Source organism: Aethalodelphis obliquidens, unplaced genomic scaffold (assembly GCF_003676395.1).
Source record: "Aethalodelphis obliquidens isolate GAN/ISIS:26980383/991018 unplaced genomic scaffold, ASM367639v1 scaffold30, whole genome shotgun sequence".
Classification (NCBI taxonomy): Eukaryota; Metazoa; Chordata; class Mammalia; order Artiodactyla; family Delphinidae; genus Aethalodelphis; species Aethalodelphis obliquidens.
In genome coordinates, this window is record NW_020837974.1 from 21764172 (window position 1) to 21787635 (window position 23464).

A 23464-nucleotide genomic window follows, 5' to 3' on the forward strand; every position below is an offset into this window, starting at 1 on the left:
TTTGTCTCATACTCATCTGGATTGGCACCTGCCTTTATTATTCTCTATATGCACGCTCATTTTGGTTGTCTCCCAAGAAGGTCACATTTAGAATGAAGACCATGCTGCTGAGGTGTTGATCAGTCATTGTCTGGCATTATCCGGGCCTCTTCTACATCCCTACATGAGGCCAGATGAGGGTTTTCATCTCTATTTAGTTGAGCTGTTTGGCTGACCACATGTGAGCAATTCTTTTGCTCCTCTGACAAAGAGAGAGGAGAAGGCACATAGTAGGGGAGGAAGAAACACCAGATTAGCAGTCAGAGGAACTGGTTCTGGCACTCCGCAGCTGTGTGTGTGGCTTTGGACATGTCACTTGCTTCCTCTGGGCTTCAGTTTCCTGACGTGAAAGTAAAGACCAGATGGTCAAGGATACAGTGAAAGGCAGTGCTGAGGCAGAAAGAATAATCCCTCCTTTTCCTTCCAAAACCTTTGCTTCCCAATTTTTTAGCCATGCCTGCATTTAGTACCCAGCTCTCCTGTGGAAACAAGAAGAAAGGAATTTATCTTCCCCTTCTCTCCCTCCCTCCCCCTTTCTATAGAACAGAGGGTCTGTAGGTGGATGGACCCAGTGCATCGGGAAGATAGCAAGTGTTTTTTTAAAAAGTAGGGACAGGGAGTGGGAAAAAAGCCATCATATAAATTAACAGAAAGTCTAAGACCTGAATAAGAAGTCAATAATAATTCTGAAGTAAATAGGAATAATAAGGAGTAAATGAAAATGGAAAAAGGAAGTCTTGTTTTAATGGCCTTAAAACAGTTGTTCTCAACTGGGGGTATCCACCCCCAGGGGACACTTGGCAACATCTGGAGACATTTTTGGTTGGCACAACTGGCAAGAGGTGGGGACTGGGGTTGTCAGCTACTGGCATCTAGTGGATTGAGGCCAAGGATGCTGCTAAGCTTCCTGCAGTGCACAGGACAGCTCTTCACACCAAAGAATTATCCAACCTGTATTAGTTTTCTAGGGCTGCTATAACAAATACCATAGGCTTAAGCAACAGAAATTTATTTTCTCACAATTCTGGAGGTTGGAAGTCCAAGGTCAAGGTTTTCAGGGGGTTGATTTCTTCTGAGGCCTCTCTCCTTGACTTGCAGATGGCTGCCTTCTCCCTGTGTGCTCACATGGTCCTCCCTCTGTGCGTATCTGTGTCTTAATCTCCTCTTCTTATAAGGACACCAGTTATGTTGGATTAGGACCCACCCTAATGACCTCATTTTAACTTAACTACCTCTTTAAAGACCCTACGTCCAAACAGGGTACCTCACATTCTGAGGTACTGCTGGTTAGGACTTCAACATATGATTTTTGGAGGGATACAATTCAGCGCATAACACAGCCCAAAAAGTCACTAGCGCCAAGTGTAAAGAAACCCTGCAAAACACTGGAGCTAGCTGGTAAATATTAGAGTAGGATGGTAAACATTTTAGTAAAATTAAAGGCTTTTTAAATTTCTCTAATGGCTGAGCTGAAATTCCTCCTTTGATGTGTTTTGAGGCCTCCTCCATTGATGTTACTGTCGCTGTGTTCTCTCTTTAGACTGGAGCCCATTGGTGCAACTGCCAGTAAGGAATACTCTCTGGAGAAAAACTTGGAGAAAATGAAGTTAGACTGGGCTAACATGACGTTCAGCTTCGTGAAGTACAGGGACACCGTGAGTCTCAGTCCAACTGTTCGGCCCCCTGAGAGCAGCCCATTTATTATGTAGTAAATTACAGAAGGGATTCGTTTCAGAACTGCAACAGAACTCAAAGAAGAAGGATCTCTAACTAATCTGTTTTAAAATTTTTTATTGAGATATAATTGACGTATAACATTGTGTAAGTTTACAGTGTACAGTGTGTTGATGTAATAGTTTTACGTATTGCGGTATGATTACCACCCTAGCTAACACCTCTATCACCTCACATAATTATCCTTCCTTTTTTGTGGTAGGATAATTAAGGTCTAGTCTCTTAGCAGCGTAGAAGTTTTTAATACAGTATTGTTGTCTATAATCACTATGCCCTTGCGTCAGATTGTTTCCTCCTGTCCGCCTTCCTGTGCCAGTCAGCCTTCCTCCCAGACACCATGGAGGGATGCATTTTCAAATGAGAAAGGCCTTTGGATTCAGAGCAACAAGATTTCTGTTGAAAAAGAGCTGAGCAAGCCTCCTGAATTAGCATCTCCCTGGGAGGGCACCCCAGGTCCCTCAGAAGTATACCTGAGGTAGACAATACTTAGCACTTCTCCAGTGTTATTAAGTGCAGAAATCACCTGAGAATCTTTCTAAAGTGCAGGTTCTGAGTCAGCAGGTTTCAGCTGGGGCCTGAGGTTCTGCAGTTCCAACAAGCTCCCAGATAATACTGAAGCTGTGGTCTCTGGACCGTATTTTGAAGAGCAAAGCTGTAGACTTTCTTATCACTGGCGCTTGTAGAAAACTTGTAAGTTCACAGAGTGCCTGTGGAGGTGCATAAACCTGAAGGGTTTGCTCAGCCATCTCTGGGGTCTGGCTTGCTCTTGGGATGGGCCATGGGTAGGAGGACTTGCTGCTTGGGTGAGCTGTACATCGTGGAGGCAACAGGCAGAAACTCACATACTGCAGGCCGTCAGCTCTTAAACCAGTGCATTTCAACCCTGGTACACTTCTGGTCACTCAGTTCCAAAGTGTGTGTGTTTGGGGTAGGTGGCTGGAGTTCCCACACTACCTACCACGCAATTCTCTGACACCAGCTGGGTGTCTTCCAACTCCACTCAACTCTGACACTATCTACCTGGAGACAGCATCAGATCCCACAGGGTAAGGGCTCAGTCCTACAAGACTGCGAACCCCCTCACCCCCCTTCAGATGCCAGTCTCAAGCCCAGGGTATCACCTGTGCTTCTGACTGACCAGCTATAGATTGGAGGTCCCAACGACACCCTCCTTGGGTTCAATTAAGTTGTTAGAACTCAGAGAAACAGTTTACTTACTAGATCACTGGATTGTTATAAAAGGATATAGGACCCAGGAACAGCCAGATGGAATGCCTACGGGGAAGTGGTGTGGAGCTTCCACGCTCTCTCTGAGCATGCCACTCTCCCCAAATCTCTACATGTTCACCAACTCAGAAGCTCTCTGGACCCTCTCCTTTTTTTTTAATTTAATTTTTTTAACATCTTTATTGGAGTATAATTGCCTTACAATGGTGTGTTAGTTTCTGCTGTATAACAAAGTGAATCAGTTATACATATACATATGTTCCCATATCTCTTCCTCCTTTTGTGTTTTTATAGAGGCTTCATTACTTTGGCATGGTTGATTAAAACATTGGCCACTGGTGATTGAACTCAATCTCTATCCCTGTTCCCCTCCCAGAAGGTCAGGATGGTAGAACTAAAAGTTCCAACCCTCTAATCACAGGGTTGGCTCTCCTGGCAACCAGCCCCCAACCTTCGGTGTGGTCTAAAAACCCACCTCAATAACAAAACAAAAGATGCCTTTATTGCTCTCATCCCTTAGGAAATTCCAAGGGTTTTAGGAGCTGTGCCGGCAACAAAGACCAAAGATACGTTTCTTATTATAAATCACAATATCACTCTGGCCTGAGCATCTGTATTTTTAAGGCACCCCTGGTTTTTCTGAAGTGCAGTGTGGATTGAGGACTAAAACCCTAAAGGCTCCCATACTCCTCCCTCCCCCAGGCTGCATGTTATCCTTTTGTGGCTTCTTTTCCTTTTTGTCTTGATGCCTTGATTTCTCTTGACTAAGAACTGTAGACAAGCCAGTGGGAGGGAGGAGAACTGAGGGCCTCTCCCAGCAAGACCAGGCAACCGTGTGTCCCAGCAACTTGGTGTTACAGAATCTGATTGGATTAGATACTGCTAGAGGCTGTGGGGCTGAGATGAGCAGTTAAGTCGGGGAACCTGATAACAGCTCAGTTACATCTGGCCACTCTTCAGAGTTTTTGACTGAAGTAGCTATAGACAAGGGTCAACAGTAAAATGGGAATCGAGGTACCAGTTCATTAATAGCTGGACACCTGTCAGTGCAGAGCTGCTGGTAAAAGGGGGATGAGAGAATATATCCTCGCTCCAAATTAACCACCCAGATGTAGGTTTGAAAGAAGTGAAAACAGGGCAAGAAAGACCAGACCTTTCTGTCCCACAAAGGGACAGACCCTTATCAGCTTTCTTGCCACATGGCCCAGAAGGAAAAGTCCATCTACAGGGGCTAACCTTTAAGGCACAGTAACCCTAACTACCAGGAAAATATGGCCAAATAATTATTTAGTCAGAAGTTCCCAAACTTTCTTGGTTCACGGTGCTGTTGGTATCTGAGTACTTTTTAAATGGTTCCCTTCTCTAGTCCAAAAGAAATACGTAACAGCTTTATTTATGAAGTAATTGGGTTCAAACAACTTAAGTATTTGTGTCCCATCAACTGAACAAAGGTCTGGGAAAAAGTGCATATAAATTAAAAGGAAAACATTTGTATTTTGTTTTAAAATAACCACAGTTATTTGCTGTGAGTTTGCTGCAGTGCCCTGGGGCACACTGTTTGGGAGCCAAAGGTCTAGACCTAACCAGATTAGCAGTTGATTCTACCTGAGGGAGAGCCTGGAAAACAAGTGAACAGAAAAGCAGGAACACAGGGAAGGAGACAGAACTCCTCCTCTTCTCAACAGATGCTGGTTGCAGATCTAGGCTTGGACTGTATTTGATTTCTGCAAAGGAGGTAAAAAGGTCTTTAAGAATATTTTCCAGGAAGAAAATAGAAAATTCCACCTCCTACAAGACATAGTGTCCCACAAGCGTGAAGATCTGAGCTGTGAGGACTTTGAGGGTCAGCATAAAAATCTGTGGGGCAGAGGTCTTGCGATTTTGACGGGGTGCTCATTTTTATTCACAGGATACAAGCATCTTGTGTGCAGTTGATGACATTCAACTGCTACTTGATGATCACGTGATAAAGACCCAGACCATGTGTGGCTCTCCATTTGTCAAACCAATAGAAACAGAATGCCGGGTAAGAGGAAATGAGGTTGAATGTTTTGTGATGGCCTGTTAGCTCCAGGTTTCTTGGAGGAGCAAGAAGGTTTTTTTTTTTTTTTTTTTTTTCTGGCTGTGTGGCATGAGGGATCTCAGTTCCCCGACCAGGGATCCAACTCGTGCCCCCTGCAGTGGAAGAGCGGAGGCTTAACCACTGGACCACCAGGGAAGTCTCGGAAGAAGGTTTTTAAGTCCAATTAACAAAGAAACTCACTTTCTCTTGATGAGGAAAAAAAAAACAACAAAAGACTGAAAGCAATAACCATCCAAGTAAGCCTTTATAACAGTCTGCCAGACTGAGCTTTTGCAACAGTCTGCTAAAAGAGAAGGTGAGATTATTTGAATGCACCAAACAAAAGTACATATGGAAAGCACCTTATGGGCTATAGTAATCTAGAATGTAAATTACACGAGGTTTGGCCTCCTTTGCCCTTTGTCTGTGGAAGTGGGATAGGCTAAGGACACCAACTTGAGCCAGACTGCCTGGGTTCAAATTCTGACTCTGCCCCTTATCAGTTGTGTGACCTTGGACAAGTTACTTGAATTAGTTGTATGTCAGTTTCTGCACCTGTGAAGTGAGCTTTGTAATAATATCTCCCTTATAAATCTGTTGGATTAAATTGGTTTCACATACATAAAGCACTCAGACCATCACTTGTCACAGAGTAAGCCTTATAAATATTACTGTTGTTGTTGTTATTATTATGATGATTATTCCACTAGGAGAAGAACTCTATGAGGGCAAGGACTCTTGTTTTTTTCTCAGTGCTGTATCCACTTTGCCTAGAAGAGTGACCAGGACATAGTGGGCACTCAATAAGTCTTTGTGGAACAAGTGAATGAGTGAATGCATCCATTTGTCGGTGGGTCTACGATGCAGAGTGGCATGTTAGTGACTCAGATATGAAATGCTAAATTTGCAGAACTGGGAAGAAAAGCTGGTTCGCGTGCAGGAAATTTTGGATGCCTGGTTAAAATGCCAAGCCACCTGGCTATACCTGGAACCAATCTTCAGTTCAGAGGACATCATAGCCCAGATGCCAGAAGAGGGCAGGAAATTTGCCATCGTTGATAGTTACTGGAAATCACTCATGTCCCAAGCCGTGAGTTTTTTACTACCTAGCACATCTCACCATCAGGAATGTGGGATGCCGTACAGATGCTCCTCATTGTGCAATGCAGCCGTGTCCCTTGAAACCTATTAGTAAACTGGATTTTTGCAAATTCAGTATCTCTATAAATTTTTTCTAATTTCAAAAGTTATTTGTTATTAAAAATTCAAACATGGAAATAGGAAATATAAAAAGTAGAGGCCTTTTGAAATCCCAACTTCGTGGAGGTGACTATTAGCAGTTTGGATAATTTAGCTCTCATTCCTAACGAGGTATAAGATTTTATTTGTTACACGATAATGCAATAAAGCTTTTATAGATTGAGAATAATTTTAGAATTCAGGTAATTCTCTGTATTCAGTTACTCAGTTGTTTAACAAATGTTCAAGGGACCAGCGCAGACTAGTATAGAATGTCGCGGTCTGAATTCCACAATCCCAGAAGTTAAAATATAATTGGCTTCGTCGGTTTCAGGTGCCCAACCCCAGCCCAGTCAACCATGGCCAGAGGAAGAGGGTCATGTTATATGAGCAGTCAACCTTGGGGGATTAGGAGGTGATTAGGGTAGGAGGGTCATTAGTTGATGGGCTGGTCGCACACTCATTACAATAACCAGTCTCAGGATCTGGGAACCCCATGATGATTATCACCTTTTTTTATGGAACCTAGGTGAAAGATACCAGGGTTCTGGTGGCAGCAGACCAACCACGGATGGCTGAGAGGCTTCAAGAAGCCAACCTTCTGTTGGAGGACATCCAGAAGGGGCTGAATGACTACTTGGAGAAGAAGAGACTATTTTTCCCCAGGTATTCAGCAAAATTCTCTTGCTTGAAGTTGCCCTCTTGACCCATATATAGGTAGAATTACATTTTTTCATACTGAGAGTTAGCTTCTACTCATCTATTCCATATTCTTTCTAGGTTTTCCATTCCCCAAAAGACAGCTCTCGGGGGTAAGGTGTGTCTTCACAGTCACTATTTAGAGTGAGGTTGAATAGACACCAATGGAACCAGCATGGTCAAATACCCAATTAGAGGGGTATAGTACTCAAGAGCCTGGACTTTGGAGTTAAACAGACCTCAGTTTGAGTCCTTAGCCACACGTGGCTATCCAGTGCTTGAAATGTGGCTAGTGTAACTTAGAAAGCAATTTTTTTTTTTTTTTTTTTTTGCGCGGGCCTCTCACTGTTGTGGCCTCTCCCGTTGCGGAGCACAGGCTCCGGATGCACAGGCCCAGCGGCCATGGCTCACGGGCCCAGCCGCTCTGCGGCATGTGGGATCTTCCCGGACCAGGGCACGAACCCACGTCCCCTGCATCGGCAGGTGGACTCTCAACCACTGCACCACCAGGGAAGCCCCCTCGCCTGGGAGTTTTAAAAATACAAATTCCCAGACCCAATCCCAGATCAGTTATATTACAATCTCTGGGAAGTGGAACCTTGGCATTGGCATTTTTTTTTTTATAACCTCTGCAGATGATTCTAAAGTGCAGCCAAGGTTAAGAACCACTGCTCTATCCAGGTTTCTTTCACCTGGTAGCAACCCCTCTCTCCCAGCCATATAAAATCCACATATACCAGCTTTCTTCCTTTCTTTTGCTCTGAGTCAAAACCATCTCCACCTTCTATGCCCTAGATGAAAAATGGTGAAGAGGAGTGGGCCTTAGATAAGACTCTAGAAGTAGCTGGCATTCATGCGAGTGTCATCTACCTGTTGGGGAGTATCACCTTGTTGGAAAAAGAAGCTCTTAGAAGAGATTCCAGTAGCCATCTTCCTTTGCTTTGCAATAGGTTCTTCTTCCTATCAAATGATGAGCTGTTGGAGATCTTGTCAGAGACAAAGGACCCCCTCCGAGTTCAACCACACTTGAAGAAGTGCTTTGAAGGAATTGCCAAGCTGGAGTTTACAGACAGCATGGAGATTGTGGGCATGATCAGCTCAGAAAAAGAAATCGTTCCATTCAAACAGAAAATCTCCCCAGCTGAAGCCAAAGTAACTCCACTTACCCATTTTTGGTTCTTATCGTCATAACAGAGTGAAACAGAGAGAGGCAGATTGTATGTTGGTTAAACATTTGGACTCTGGTTCCAGATTGCCTGGGTGTGGAACACTTAGATTACACAACTTAATGACGGGTGACTTTGGGGAACTAATCTTTCTGAGTCTACTTGCTCATCTCTAAGATGGAGATTATACTGCAATTCACATGGCATCCTAAATTTGTGGAAGGATTTCAACCGAACTTGATGTGGAGGCAGCAGCAGGGATCAGATCCAACAACTAATGCTGTCTAAATCCCCGTGAGCAGAGCCCGCTTTAAAGAGATCTGGTCAGCAGATGGGGCAGGTGTTTTTTTTTTTGTTTTTTTTTTTTGCGGTACGCAGGCCTCTCACTGCTGTGGCCTCTCCGGCTGCGGAGCACAGGCTCCGGACGCGCAGGCCCATCGGCCACGGCTCACGGGCCCAGCCGCTCCGCGGCACGCGGGATCCTCCCGGACCGGGACACGAACCCGCGTCCCCTGCATCGGCAGGCGGACTCTCAATCACTGCGCCACCAGGGAAGCCCCGGGGCAGGTGTTTTTAAAGGTGTTTAAAAGGCAGGTGTTTCAATAATATTTCATGGAATTAATGCCATTTAACTCAGATTTTTCATACATGTGCCCTTATCGAATGAGTAAAATGTAAGTTACTTCCACTCTTGCTGAATAGGACAGCACCCAGCGTAGAAATAGACAAGTACTCTTGCCTTGCCGTTTTTGCCACCCACACATTTAAGTTGCAGCAACCAGGGATCATACTTTAAAACCAGACACCAGCTAGCTCACGAGCACCTGAGGTCAGCAGGTACAGTTGCCTGAGATTCTTAACAATGAATAATATGCTGCACATTCAAATTACCTGTAGAGCTTTAAAAAAATCCAAATGCCCTGCTTGCATCCCATACCAATTAAATCAGAATGTCTGGGAGTGGGAGTCAGGCATCCATAATTTTTAAAGATCTCCAGATGATTCCAGTGCACAGCAAAGTTTGGGGACCACCGGAATAATGCAAGAATTAGAACTGTTCAATTAGAAATGAGCAATTTATTTTATGCACTTGTCAACTAAAAAAAAATGCACAACCTAAACGTTAAGAGGTGTGTTTTGTTCAGCGGACATTCTTAGGACTTCAAGCTGGAGAGGCAGCATCTCAAGTAACCCTGAGAAAACGGCTTGGAGGAGGCAAGGAGGGGAGATATAGAGGAGTTTTGCAACAAAGGGCAGGTAGTCCGAACTTCAAAAGATTATTGTTAATTAAAGAAAACCAGATATCTCAAGTTAAGGAATTTAGTGCTTTTCTATGGATGGGAAAATGCAAAAGTCTAGGCTCACTGAAATCATTCCTTTGATATGCGCGTCAGCTGTCTGGGGCCAGCATCCTGTGTTTTCTCATCCTGAGTTCCCTCAGGGCTCACCAGCTCACTTTGGGAGGTGGCGGCTGCAGTCACTGATGGCTGCAGCATCTTTTGATCACTGATATGGCAGAGGCAATATTTTATTTCTCAAACTGAAGTGTAAATGTGTCATTTGTCTCCTGAGAGAGACATAAATAACTTTATTTAGTTGTCTTCCAGAAAATGATATGAAAGAAGTGCATGTTAAAAACTCCCTATTGCCCCTTTTTTGAGACATACACTTCTTAGAATACAGTAAATAAGTGTAAAACCAATAGTTAAAGAATACTGGCTTGAAGGTGTGCAAACCTTTGGCCTCCCTCCAGCCCTGTCCAGAGAGAAAGCTGGCTTCTGCCCATGGTCCCTCCCTCCAGGCTTGGCTAACTGTTACTGCCTCTCTGTCTGTCTCAACCCACAGGGCATGGTGGAAAGATGGCTCCAGCAGGTGGAACAGATGATGCTTGCCAGTATGAAGGAAGTTATTAGACTTGGGATTGAAGCATATGTCCAGGTAAATGAAAATTGGGGTACACATGCCAGGGTGTTGGTACACCAACAAGAACTTTGGGGACAAGGTTAAATGGAAGCCTGTCTTCTGCTAAAACCCACCCCTCTCCTGCTGAGTAACACCTGACCCCTCTGTGCCTCTTTCTCCTTTCCCTGTAAATCCTGGGGCAGAGTATGTATTTCTGAATATAAAACGTTTGCAGTTAGAAGCAGCAGACACTAGCATAGCCTGTGAGCCAGAACCCTTTGTTTGCTGTGGGGCAGTCCTTTCTGTGAAAATAATTGATGGCAAGCGGTTTATTTAGAGCCCCTCCCCAATTAAGCATCCCCTCCCCCAGGCTTTTTTAACATTACACATGCCCTGAAGGGCACAACTCATTAAGCTCCCAAAGCTTTAGGTGACCTGTGTAACAGAAGGCCTAAGGGAAAAGAACCTGTTGCAATTACTCTTTAGCCAGCTCCCAGCAAGGTTAATGTTGGCAGACTAGATATTTACTCTCCTCTACTTTAGGTGCTCCTCACTTTGGGGCCCCCACCCCTATCCCCAGGACTCTTTCCATCAAAAAAAGGGGTATTCAATTAACACCTTCCCGCTAAGTACCAAGGACTGACCCTGCTGCCCCTCTCAGTAGTATCTGCCTTGTAAATGAAAGACCAGTCCTTTGTCCCATGACATATTACAAATCAAAAATTAAGGTAAAGAAAAACGGCTACCCGCATGAAGTTATTTCATGCAATTGCATCTGTAGCCAGACACAGCAAACTTTTTCTGTAAAGGACCAGATAGTAAATGTTTTCAGCTGTGCAGGCAATATACACCAGGCACAACTATTTATCCTTGCCTTTCTAATAGAAAAGCAGCCTTGGATGATGGGTTCAGCAGGGGGCGTGGCTGTATTACAATATAACTTTATTTACAAAAACAGATATGGCCATGTTTGTCCCTCAGGCTATAATTTCTCTCTCTATAGTTTAAAAAAAGTTAGGGTGATCATGGCTAAGAAAATCGTGGGGCAGTACTGCAATGTTATGTAGCTATCAAAAGGAGTAGTTTTATAAATACCTTCCGAACAACACCTTGATTATAACTATGTAAAATCCCTGGATGGGAGCATTAAAGAAAAAAAAAGAAAGGAGTTGTTGACTGAAAAAAAAATGCACGACATGAGAGTTGTGAGTTAAGTTTTATTGGGGGCAAAATGAGGTCTATAGACTGGGAGACAGCATTTCAGAGATCTCTCAAAAAATGCTCCAAAGATGTAGGGGGGAAGGTCAGTGTATATGTGATTTTGGTGAAGGGGGCGTACATGCAATCATCACATATTTTTTGCAGAAGGTTGCTGCTGGTCTCGTGAAGGTCGCTGCTAGTCACGAGGAGCAGATGTCACCATGAAGGGTTTTAGTGCTTTCCTAGATACGAGGAGATGCAAGAATTGGGCTCATAAAATGGTTTCCTGAAAATATCTAATTATCTGAAGACCTGTTCTGCCAGTTTTTCCCAGAGCACAGAGTGCCTCATTCCTGATCTCCACCCTGAACTCCTTGCAGGGGGTGTTGAAGGTCAGCAGCTGCAGCAGGTCATAACTTAATCCTTGTAGAGGTAGCTGGCAAGTGACAACTTATAGGCGACAGAGTTAATGAAATTGTTGGTGATGATCCTTTTCTTTTTCATAAAATTCAGGGAGGAAGACATAAATCCGTAATCCCAGAAATGTCAAGCCTTGTAGCCTCAGAGGTTGGGGATGAATTTTGTTTTTGTTGAGGGGGTAAGATGGTGGTAGATGTTTTTAGGAAGTCAGTTTAAATCACATAAGATGAACTGACCCTACAATGTGCCCTACTGCACTTTCCCAGGTCCCTCGTAATCACTGGGTCTTGCAGTGGCCTGGCCAGGTGGTTATCTGTGTCTCCTCCATCTTTTGGACCCAGGAGGTTTCCCAAGCCCTGGTTGAAAAGACCCTACCGGTAAGTGAGCCTGTCATGAAGCTTGTAGAGGAGATTTGAGCTTGATTATGATTTGAATGACATATAATTAGAGTAGCCATTTTTCTAAACAAAAAAATAAACAGCCCCATGGTGTCACAGAAGGCAGGGTTCTCTTTGGGACAGAGATTTGGGAATTAGGGCTGTCCTGGAGTTCTGTAGTATAAGAACTCTCACATTTCTTCCCAGACGGAAATTCTAGGCTGCAGTATCCTGTTTCTTCAGCCTTTGCTTCCAATTGTCAACCTGGCAGAATTTCTACCAGCAGAGACTGCTCATCTTCTTCCTGGGCCAAGAAGCCACCTGGTCCTGTTTTCCTCTACTCTTCCTGCACCATATCCCTTCTTACCACCTCCAGTCCAACACTAACCCATCTCCAGCTTTTCCTTCAGCTTTCTCTTGAGACCAAGAATGCTCAGGTCCTGCTTGTCTTCAGATCCGGACACACGTATTTCCAGCTAACTCTGCCACCAATGCCTGTACTTGAGGGTTCAAGACCTGGATGGATTTGAGTTCAAATTCTGACACCTCCAACTGTTAGATATGTGACCATGGTCAAGCTACATAACCTGAACCTCAGTCTCCTTGTCTATAAAATGGAAGGAATTGTAGCACCACACCTTACTACTGTGAAGGGTTAAATGAGATGCTAGTAAATTATTCAGTACTTAGATCCTAGGCTATAAACCCCACAGGGCAGGGGGCATGTCTTCTTGCCTCACTATTATATCTCAGAGGGTTATTGCAGTGTCAAGCACATAGTAGTTGCTCAATAAATATTTTTTGACTGACTACATGGTAACTCCATTCCCAACATTTTTACCATGGTATAGTTTCCCATGATTATCTCATCAGAATTCCTGTTATTCCCCCTATATACAATATGATTGCCTGTGGCTAGAATATATTTTAATTTACTATATTTTGCTTTATACATTAAAATTAGAACATTAGTATTTGACCAAGTTTCACTTTTTACAGATATCTTGTTGATAATTCCTAAAAGATGTGTTGCACTTTACACGTGCAAACTGCTTTTACGTACATCATTTCAAACCTCAGAAACACTAAAAAATTCTGACTTTTGTGACTGTATCTCTGTGCCCCAGTTTTCCTACCTGTAAAAGAGGGGAGTGCTTCCTATCACACACTCAAGCCCTGGAGTACAGTGAATGCTGAATGATGTGCCTTGGCATCCTAAAGGTGTTGGTACAGAATTGCTATCCATCCATCCATCTACCCGTTGTTCATTTAACAAATATTTGTTTGACGTTGCAACTGGGACTTTGCTGCTAAGCAAGGGGAATTAGAGGTGAATGAGACAGTCATGGTCCCTGTCCTCACGGATTTACAGTCTAGTGGGGGGAGATAAAAAGGCTCTTTTATAGAACTATGATACTGAAAGTACAGGGATCCAGAAAGCATGGGAAGGAAGGAGAAAAGAGAGGGGAAGATTTCCCAGAAAAACAGTGTCTAAGAGGAGACATAAAATATGAATAGGGACAAGAGAAAGCACTCCCGAGAGAGAGAGAGAAAGAGAGAGAGAGAGAGAGAGAGAGGAGAGAGAGGAGAGAGAGACCAGAATGTGCAAAAGTCCGACGATGAAAAGTACGGTGCATTCCAGCAACTGAAGGCAGTTTGGTCCAGAATTGCTGTGGAATGCATGTGGTTAAGAGAGATGCAGGGGGCAGTTCCATCACCAGCAGCTTTACAGACACGCCGAGGGTGATGGGGACACATCAAAAAGGCTTTTTTTTTTGCTATGTACTACGGATATTATAATTAATAACAACCACCACTATTTACTGGGTGCTTTATTCACACCAGACATTGTGCCAAGTGCTTTACATACACTATCTTATTTAATCCTCAAAACCACTTGAAGAATAGCTATAATTATTGGGATTTGACAGATCAGGAGACTGAGACTTAGAGGGTTAAAATCATTTGCCAAAGAAGACCATAACAGGAAAGTGGGGAATATGAGGTGAGCCTAGGGTGGTCTCACTTATTTTTAATTCTTTTTTTTTTTTCAGTTTTTATTTATTTATTTATTTATTTTTGGCTGCGTTGGGTCTTCGTTGCTGCGTGTGGGCTTTCTCTAGTTGCGGTGAGCAGGGGCTACTCTTCGTTGGAGTGCGGGGACTTTTGTGGTGGCTTCTCTTATTGCGGAGCACGGGCTCTAGGCACATGGGCTCTGTAGTTGTGGCTCGTAGGCTCTAGAGCGCAGGCTCAGTAGTTGTGGCGCACAGGCTTAGTTGCTCTGTGGCATGTGGGATCTTCCCAGACCAGGGCTCAAACCTGTGTACCCTACGTTGCCAGGCGGATTCTTAACCACTGCACCACCAGGGAAGTCCCATTTTTAATTCATTTTTATTGTTTAACTCTTTATTTTGAAATAATGTCAGACCTGCAAATAACATTGCAAAAATAATACAAAGAATTCCCATACACTCTTCATCCAGATTCCCCACATATTAACATCTTACATAACCACAGTACAATTATCCAAATCAGGAAATCAACATTGATACAATATTATTATCTATTCTATAAACCTTTTATACTCATCCTGGTTCAGGATCCAATCCAGGATTACATGTTTACATGCATTTAGTTTTCATATCTCCTTTGTATATTTTAATCTGAGTTTCAGGTATTTTTGTTAATTCTGGTTTACTACCTAATTTATATATAGTAAAATTCACCCTTTTTAGTGTGCATTTCTTTCTTTTTTTGCGGTACGCGGGCCTCTCACTCTTGTGGCCTCTCCCGTTGCGGAGCACAGGCTCCGGACGCGCAGGCTCAGCGGCCATGGCTCACGGGCCCAGCCGCTCCGCGGCATGTGGGATCCTCCCGGACCGGGGCACAAACCCATGTCCCCTGCATCGGCAGGTGGACTCTCAACCACTGCGCCACCAGGGAAGCCGTTTAGTGTGCATCTCTGAATTTTGACAAGCACATACAGTCGTGTAACCACCATCACAGTCAAGACATAGTTCCAAACACCCTAAAATTTTCCTCATACCCTTTGTAGTCAACCCTTTCCCCTGTTCTCAGCCTCTGACAACTACCATTTTGTTTTCTGTCCCTATAGTTTTGTCTTTTCCACAATATTATAAAATGGAATCATGTAGTGTCTAGGCTTTCAAATCTGAATTCTTTCAGTTAGCGTAATGCATTTGAAATTTGTCTCAATGTTAATGACTAGGGGTGAGGGAAAGGGAGCTTGAGGGATGACATCCAGGAGTCTGGTTTGGACCATGGGGTTGTGGATGGTGTCATTCCAGAAAAGAGATTACCAGAAGAGAATCCAATTTAACCCATTGTTCCATCTTACTCCCCTGCTAGGATTTTCTGAAAAAGAGCAATGATCAGATTGCACAGATTGTCCAGCTGGTGCGAGGAAAACTGAGCAGTGGGGCTCGACTCACCCTTGGGGCCCTCACAGTCATTGATGTCCACGGTAAGCAAGGAGGTTTCCCTCGCATTACTGACTGTCCAGTAAGAGCTGCCAGGCTTGCCTCTCTCCCTTCTGGATGGAATGACTCAGGTCCCTTTTCTCATTAGGAAGAAGCTTCTCCAACTGAAAGTAAGTGAGGGGATAAGGAGAGGAGTCAGTGCTTCTGTGTATCTCCATCTTATGTTTTCCCCTCCCATCCCCAACGTTTCTGAGACTTACCAACTCGGATCGATTTCCCTGTACTGATCTTAATGAACATTTTTGAATACTTACTTGGTGCCAAGCTTTGTGCTAAGTGCTTGACATACATTGTCTTATTTTTGTACACATTTCACAGATTAAGAGCCTGAGGTTTATAGAGGCAAATAACTTGCTGAGAGGCACACAGCTAGTAAGCAGCAGAGATGCTTTTGTAATTTGAACTTATGTCTGATTCCAAACCCAGAGACTGGAAATGGGCAGTGATGCAGGGAGGGAATGGGTAAGAGAGGATGCCTTCCAGCTCTTCCTAGAAAAGAGAGAGAGAGAGAGAAGGAGAGAAGGAGGAAAGGAGGAAGAAGAACCAGGGTCTTTATGTAGAGCAAACAACCCCCACACCGTCAGGCCATCATCACCAAGGAAACTAGGGCTGGACCAAACTTGTTGCCTGGGAACAGTGTCTCTTTTGCTTACATACCCAGCTTCCTACTGGCAGTTCATGCATCTTACTCTCTGTGAGGCTAATGCTCATTTCTTTTTTGGCCACACGGCTTGTGGGACCTCAGTTCCCTGACCAGGGATTGAACCTGGGCCACGGGAGTGAAAGCCTGGAATCCTAACCACTAGGCCACCAGGGAACTCCCTGATGCTCATTTCAATCCCTGATGCTCATTTCAATCTGATTTCATTTGGATAGACTAGCATGAAATCTGGAGGAGACAAGGCAGAAGGTGATCTTCATCTGGCTACATATTTAACTGGTAGGAGTAACAAGTGCAAGCATGGTTACTGCCCAGGATACCTCAGAGTGGCTGGGTTTACACACACGCACACACACACACACATTCATGCACAAACACACGAACATACACTGCATAGGGAAGGTATCCACAACGAAGTGCCTTGAGATTCACCTTCCTGGATCTCTCACACATACCCTGCTCCTGCCACCACTCTCTGGGTTCTCCCAGGGATCTGGTGTGGAATTAAATTCCTTCGGGTGAATGGAAGAGCTGTTGGTGTAATCTTCTGCAAGGACTCTTCTCTGTAGGGTTTTGGATTTTACTGTAATAAAGATTTCTCTCACAGAGAGGCAGTAGACTTACAGAAGTGTCCCTTTGCAAAGTTATATTTCTGAAATCCTGATTTCAAGCTGCTCTACTAGTTCTAAGATCACAATAGCACTTGCCCTGTGAGTTACCTAAAAAATAATGAATGATTCTCATAAACTTATGTCCATTCATCAACTTCAGGGCTCCCATCACTGTGAGAAAAGTAAATTAGGCTCACAATCCCATGACAGAAAGGAGAAAACCTAGAAATGTATCTCCTAATTAGTTTCTCAGACACCCCCCTTCATGGAAAGAATACATCTAACAAGGATTCATGGGACCCCTGCCCTTGCTAACTGTATCAGGCAAGGCAGATCGTGTTCTCTTAAGAGGCCTGGAACAGGGCCAAAAGGGTCACACTGGGGATAAGATAGCATTTGGGGCAACTACATATTGCAAACCCCTCTGGTTCAGCCTCCCAAGAGTTTGGGAATGATAACAGTAGCTAATACTATAAATTTATATAATACATAAATACAGATGTTGCTTGAAGTTTGGGGATGGGCGAGGAGGATAGTTGAGCCTAAAATTGTCGAGATAGTGAGGGGTGGCCTTGATGACATCCTCAGTCAGACCCTTCTGAGGAATCCGTGAAGACGGGAGGATGCTGATGGCTCTGCAAGTGTGTGTTTCCACGTCTGTGTCCCCACAGCTCGTGATGTGGTCGCCAAGTTATCTGAAGACAGTGTATGTGACCTGAATGATTTCCAGTGGATCTCCCAACTGCGCTACTACTGGGATGCCAAGGATGTACAGGTGAAGATGATCACTACAGAAGCCTTATACGGCTATGAGTACCTGGGAAACTCCTCCCGGCTGGTGATTACGCCCCTCACTGACCGCTGCTACAGGTAAACTCTGAAGGGTGAATAGAGAATTCCAAAAGGAAAACCTGGGGAAGAAGGTTAGAGCATCTTGAGTTTGTTACCTTCACCGTCTATATTTTAGTTTCTCAGATTTTAGAATTTTTCCCTTCATCACCATGGTCCCACAGATGGGCATGGAAACTGGGCCTTAGGCCAGAAATGAGAACCCAGTAGGAGTCCTAATCTAATGCAAATTAATGTGTTCAAACCAACAATTAGCACGTTGTTGTCTCTCCTTGAAAATGGCACAGTGCTTAAGTAGAAAGGTCTCCAGTGGCAGGAATCAAGTGGTGCCTGGAGATCCCATGGCCAGAGATAAAAAAGGGGCCAGGTAAAGGACCCAGGCAAGGAGTCTCGGAGCTCTGCCACCCAGTCTGATGAAGAGGTATGGCCATTCTGTGCTCAGCAGAGTGCTTTGCCACTTTGCTTGGAATTTATAACTTTAGAAATCTGGACTTTGTGAACTTGTCAATTTTGTGATGTTTAGATTTTTCTTTGATTTTTATACATTCCTTAGAGTGGAATTTTTTTATAAAAATATTTTTTGTAAAAATTTTTTTATAAAAATAGTACCTGAGTATTTTTTAAATTTCAGAGTCCTCAGTCACGTGTTTTCTATGTTCTATGATTTCTGTTCTTCATTCATTTATCTATTCCACTCATTGTTCAACAACCACTTCTTGAACTTTCCTGTGCATGATGTATGACCTCCAGGAACCCTCAACCTAATGGGGTGGGGGAGAGACACACCCTCAGGTGATAACAAGAAAGTGTGTTAACTGAAATTATAGAGGCTCATACAAGGGGCTGTGGAACCACAGTTCACACATCATTCATTTCTAGCATTTATCTTGTGCCTGCCATATGGAACTGAATCAAATATGGGTCCTGAACTCAAGAGTTCATAACCTAGTGGGAGAAATATATTTATTTTCCATCATTCCATTGGCATTGGTGATCTTTGGAATGTGGAGTTTATGAGGATTTTTTACTTTTCTTTGATTCATTTAGTAAGTATATATTCATTTATCCATTCAATCATTCATTCAAACAAATGCTTATAGGTGTCACCCATGTACCAGGCGCCGAGGTTACAACACTGAGTAAAATAGAACTTTTTACAATGATGATGTGTTGCTCATATAATCAGGGAAAAATATTTAATTACTTGTCTGAGTCAAAACAAAATAAACCAAAAGCAAATTTCTTTCCTGTGCCTTAGGACTTGGCACTGAGTTCGCATTCTCTTCTCCTTAGGACACTGATGGGGGCTTTGAAGCTGAACCTTGGAGGAGCCCCAGAGGGTCCAGCTGGGACAGGCAAGACAGAAACCACCAAAGATCTAGCCAGAGCTTTGGCCAAGCAGGTAGGGAAATGCTGTCCATCCGCATACTCTTTTTCCCAACCCTCTGTGGACCCCTGTCCAGGGGAATTGACATGAAGTTCAAGATGGCTCAGAGTAACAGGCAGAGTGGGGCTCTACCTCCTTCAGTGAAACAGGAAGAGGGGAGCCCCACCTCTGTTTCATGGTGCAGGGTGGTTCAGATGGGAGGAAACGCATCCTGAACGGTGCCCACATCCTCCCTCTCTCTAGTGTGTGGTCTTCAACTGCTCAGATGGTCTAGATTACAAAGCCATGGGGAAGTTCTTCAAAGGGCTGGCCCAGGCTGGAGCATGGGCCTGCTTTGATGAGTTCAACAGGATTGAGGTAACTCTGCTACTGGGCTACTGAATGGAGGGTTTGGACATGCAGGGACTTTTTTCTGGGCTCTCAGTTCCTCAGTGACAGGGACTTATGTCTCCTCTAAGGCCCTTTGCACAGAGTAAGTACTCAATGAACCAAACAAAAACAGCCCCAAAGAGACAAAATGCATATTTTATACACATAAACATTCTCACCAAATTGATTCCCTCACTCGCTCATTCAAAAATTTATTGAGCAGCTGCTCTATGTCAGATACTCTGCATGTGTGCATGATACAAAGATGAGCAAAAAATGGTTTTGCCCTCTAGACTGTTACAGTCTAGCAAAGGGACATAAAAATTAAACGATACAAATAGAATATGAGAGAAGTCTATAGCAGTGGTACAGAGGAGTCATCACAAAAGAGGGGGTGGTTAATTCTATTTGGGTAGGGAATCGAGATTAGGAAATGTAAACATGCAACTTGAACCAATAAACACATACTGTGGGTGAAGCATTATGCTAGGTGCTGGAACAAAGGTATAACAAAGATAAGATACTCTGGAAACTACTCACACACACACACATGTGCACATGTATGCATGCATATACACACCAATTTTCCTTTCCTTTACCAAAACCCTAAATCGTGCTCCTAATTTTGAATGTGAAGGTCTTATTCTCAGGTGATGGGGTTCTTTCTTTGCTAAGTGAAGGGTACTTTGGCACAGTGGGGTTGGTGGCTGTCAGAAGCAGGAGCTCAAATCAACCAGCCATTCTCACTCCAGGTAGAAGTGCTATCTGTGGTAGCTCAGCAGATTCTCAGCATTCAACAAGCCATTATCCGGAAGCTAAAGACGTTCATCTTTGAAGGCACTGAGCTCTCTCTGAACCCAACCTGTGCTGTCTTCATCACCATGAACCCTGGGTATGCTGGCAGGGCTGAGCTGCCAGATAACCTCAAGGTAAATACTGAGTGCGTAACTACTGGGTGTACTTTATGGTATAGAAACCTTCGGAAGTACCCGCGGGTGTCACAGAGAAGCCAAATAATGGGACCAGTTGACATTTTTCAGCTGTGAGAAGTAAAGACGTTACTTGGCTTCAGAACTCCACCATCTCCCCAACTAGGTCTCATGAGATGGGAGGAAATATATACATAGTAACCAATGGCAAAGAGGCAACAATGATCACTGGAAGAAGTGTCACTATTTCTGTTGTCTACAGGGGTCAGACAGTTAATATAAATGAGAAAAGCCAGCTGGGCCTGGTAGGGACTCTGACAAATGCCCCATCTAGAGGCAGCAGCCCCTACTTAGCCCCAGCCTACTGTTGCCAAGCAGGAATTGTCAGATCTTCTCATTTTTCAGGAAAAGCCAGAAATTTGGATTTTTACATGAAATCTTATTTTTAGATCCTGTCTCAATGCAAAAAAAAAAAAATCACTGTAGGCCAAATAAAACAGATCTGCTTATAAGAGAGCATCAAAGTTCAACACAGAGAACGCTGGTAGACTGAGACTAGAGCACGTGGAGCTAAGCTGGTTAGGCCTAAGTGGTGTCCACACCAAAGCAGGCTGTTCCAACCAGCTAGAGAGATAACAAGAGAGCTTGTATGTCCCTGGTACCTACTGCTGAGCTGGCCTGAGCTACAGCTGTGGCAATAAGCATTGGCCCTGCTGCTAGTGGGAGGAGGCAAGTGCCTCTGAAGGGGGAGAGAGAGAATTCCAACCAGGCCATCTTAAGGGAACAGGCACTAGATGACCTTAGCATGCTGCTCTCATGAAAGGAAAAAACACAAAGTGCAAGATGAATGGGTCTTCACCTGTGGGAAGAGCACCTAGCACCCCAACTGCATGAAAAGAGCAACCAGAGGGAAAATTCTAGGCCTGCTTCTTTATGGATTTCCCTTCAAGTTATTGCTCCATTCCCTTGCGTGAAAGACGTAAGAGAGACCTGGACAGAACCGACATTCGCTGACTTTAGTACATGATGCTCCAGCTGCTAGAAGCACATTCTGATTAGTTCCCTGGAATCTAATTCAGACACGCCACTCCTCCTCCTCCTTGGGAATGGAAAAGAAGTCAGAGAGATCCCTAAGGGTGACTCTTCCTCTCTAGGTCAGCATAGGCCAGGGACACCAAAGTAGAATTTGGACCCACATTTCTCATTTTAGAGTGCCCAGTTGACGTAACTCCCCCCTGCACCCCTCCCAGCCAACAACCACGTTAGATCTGCACAAACAACTTTCATGAGACAGTGTGGCATAGTAGAAGGTACCCAGGGTTGGTGTCAGGAAGCCTGGATTCTAGCCCTGGCTCTACCTCTAACGGCATGACTTGGGCAAGTCACTTCTCCTCTAAGATCTAAGATATTAGATCCAAGATATTAGAAACAATAGCTGATGTTTACTGAGCCCTCACTATGGGCCACACACCTTTTTAAGCACTTCACTTGCATAGGATCATTTGTTCTCATGAGAACTATGAAGAGGGCACAGTTGTTAGTACATTTTGAGATGAAAGACCTGAGGTCTGGAGGGGTTACATAACTTACCCACAGTTAGTAGCTAACAGAACAAGGACTCAAATCAAGATTTGTCTGACTTCAGGATTCTCCTGATACATAATTATCCTGCATCCCTGAATGACTTCTACTGTCTACACTGAACACCGGAAAGTTCCAATAGTTGAATGATGCTCATTTGGCATAGGAGGATGAGGTGTTGCCAGGATACCAGCACCTAAGGCCTTCCACACAACCACTGAGGGACCCAATGTGACACATGTACCTGGACAAGGCTAGTGGGGAGGTTCATGGAGCAGTGGATCTGTCCAGTAAAGACAGTCCTTCTGCACTGATTTGTCCTCCAGCCCTCCTTTCCTTGATTGTCACTGGGTGGTCTGAATGATCATGTTACTTCTCTTTGCCTCTGTAGATGTACCTTCCCCCATTTTCACCTTATGTGTTTAGGTTCTTTACATGAAGTCTTATTTTTAGAGGGCTGTTTCTTTTCCAGGCCTTGTTTCGGACAGTGGCCATGATGGTGCCAGATTATGCCCTCATTGGAGAAATCTCCCTCTACTCTATGGGGTTTCTAGACTCCAGAAGGTATGTTATATTGGCTTTCTAGTGGGTTCTAAAGAAAGAGTGACAGAGTGGCTTTTTGTGGGGTGGATTCAAGGTAAATTGTCCATTGGAAAAAAAAGAGAGAAACTTGAGAAACTGCTTTTACTCACAAGCTGATCTGAAAGCACATAGCCCTGGTCTTGGTCCTGACTCCATCCCTGACTAGGAAATGGCTCAGATTACCAAGAAAGGGCCTCCACTCTATTTGTATACACCTGGACTTCTTCTAAGGAAGAATCGCTCATCTATTCTCTACCCTTCACTCTAACATACACACACACACACACACACACACACACACACACACACTCCTAAATGACTTAAGGCGAGACTGAAAAACATGAAGTTATTCCAAGATTGAAGAGGAAAAGTTAATATAATTTAGAATTAACATTGTTATCAATATAATATTTATTTACTCAAATCAACTTGGTTATCTCTCATTCAAGTATTACCCAGTTTTCTAAGACAGAGACGTACACAAGCATCAGTGTCTTTATCACATGCACCCAGAGTTGTGAATATTTATTGTAAAATGCCTTTTATTGATCTATTTCAAATTTTACATTTGTCTTTTTACATTGTCTTGCCCATAATCAATTGATTTTTTGTTACTGCAGTTATCTCCACAAGGCCCACAGTGTCTTGGTGGCCTGGAGGTCCTTGCTGTTAATGCAAAGGGCTGCAGATATTCTCGACAGAATGTGCCGTCCTTCCTAGGCTAAGAGGCTGCCTCAGTCATAAGAGGCTTATTTTTTCTATAGGAGACTTGGGTTACATTGATTTGCCTGTTCAATTCATTTATTTATTCAATTGGCAAACCACCTACCTTATGCCCAGCCCTGTGCCAGGTGCTGATGAGCAACACAGTCTTTGCTTTTAAAGTCAGTCTTGTTAGAGAGGAGCCCTGCAAGGGGAATGTGCATAAGT

At 43.9% G+C, this 23464-nt stretch overlaps 1 protein-coding gene across 1 annotated transcript in view; it reads left to right on the forward strand.

Moving 5' to 3' along the window:
• DNAH3 (dynein axonemal heavy chain 3) overlaps positions 1 to 23464 on the forward strand; it is a 195806-nt gene that overhangs the window by 79373 nt on the left and 92969 nt on the right. The window contains exons 22-34 of the mRNA XM_027126693.1: positions 1580 to 1694; positions 4910 to 5026; positions 5973 to 6152; positions 6831 to 6967; positions 7951 to 8152; positions 10012 to 10104; positions 11955 to 12065; positions 15435 to 15549; positions 17509 to 17707; positions 18980 to 19088; positions 19317 to 19430; positions 20195 to 20371; positions 22425 to 22516. Coding sequence (XP_026982494.1) covers positions 1580 to 1694; positions 4910 to 5026; positions 5973 to 6152; positions 6831 to 6967; positions 7951 to 8152; positions 10012 to 10104; positions 11955 to 12065; positions 15435 to 15549; positions 17509 to 17707; positions 18980 to 19088; positions 19317 to 19430; positions 20195 to 20371; positions 22425 to 22516 — 1761 coding nt within the window. The remainder of the gene's footprint in view (positions 1 to 1579; positions 1695 to 4909; positions 5027 to 5972; positions 6153 to 6830; positions 6968 to 7950; positions 8153 to 10011; positions 10105 to 11954; positions 12066 to 15434; positions 15550 to 17508; positions 17708 to 18979; positions 19089 to 19316; positions 19431 to 20194; positions 20372 to 22424; positions 22517 to 23464) is intronic.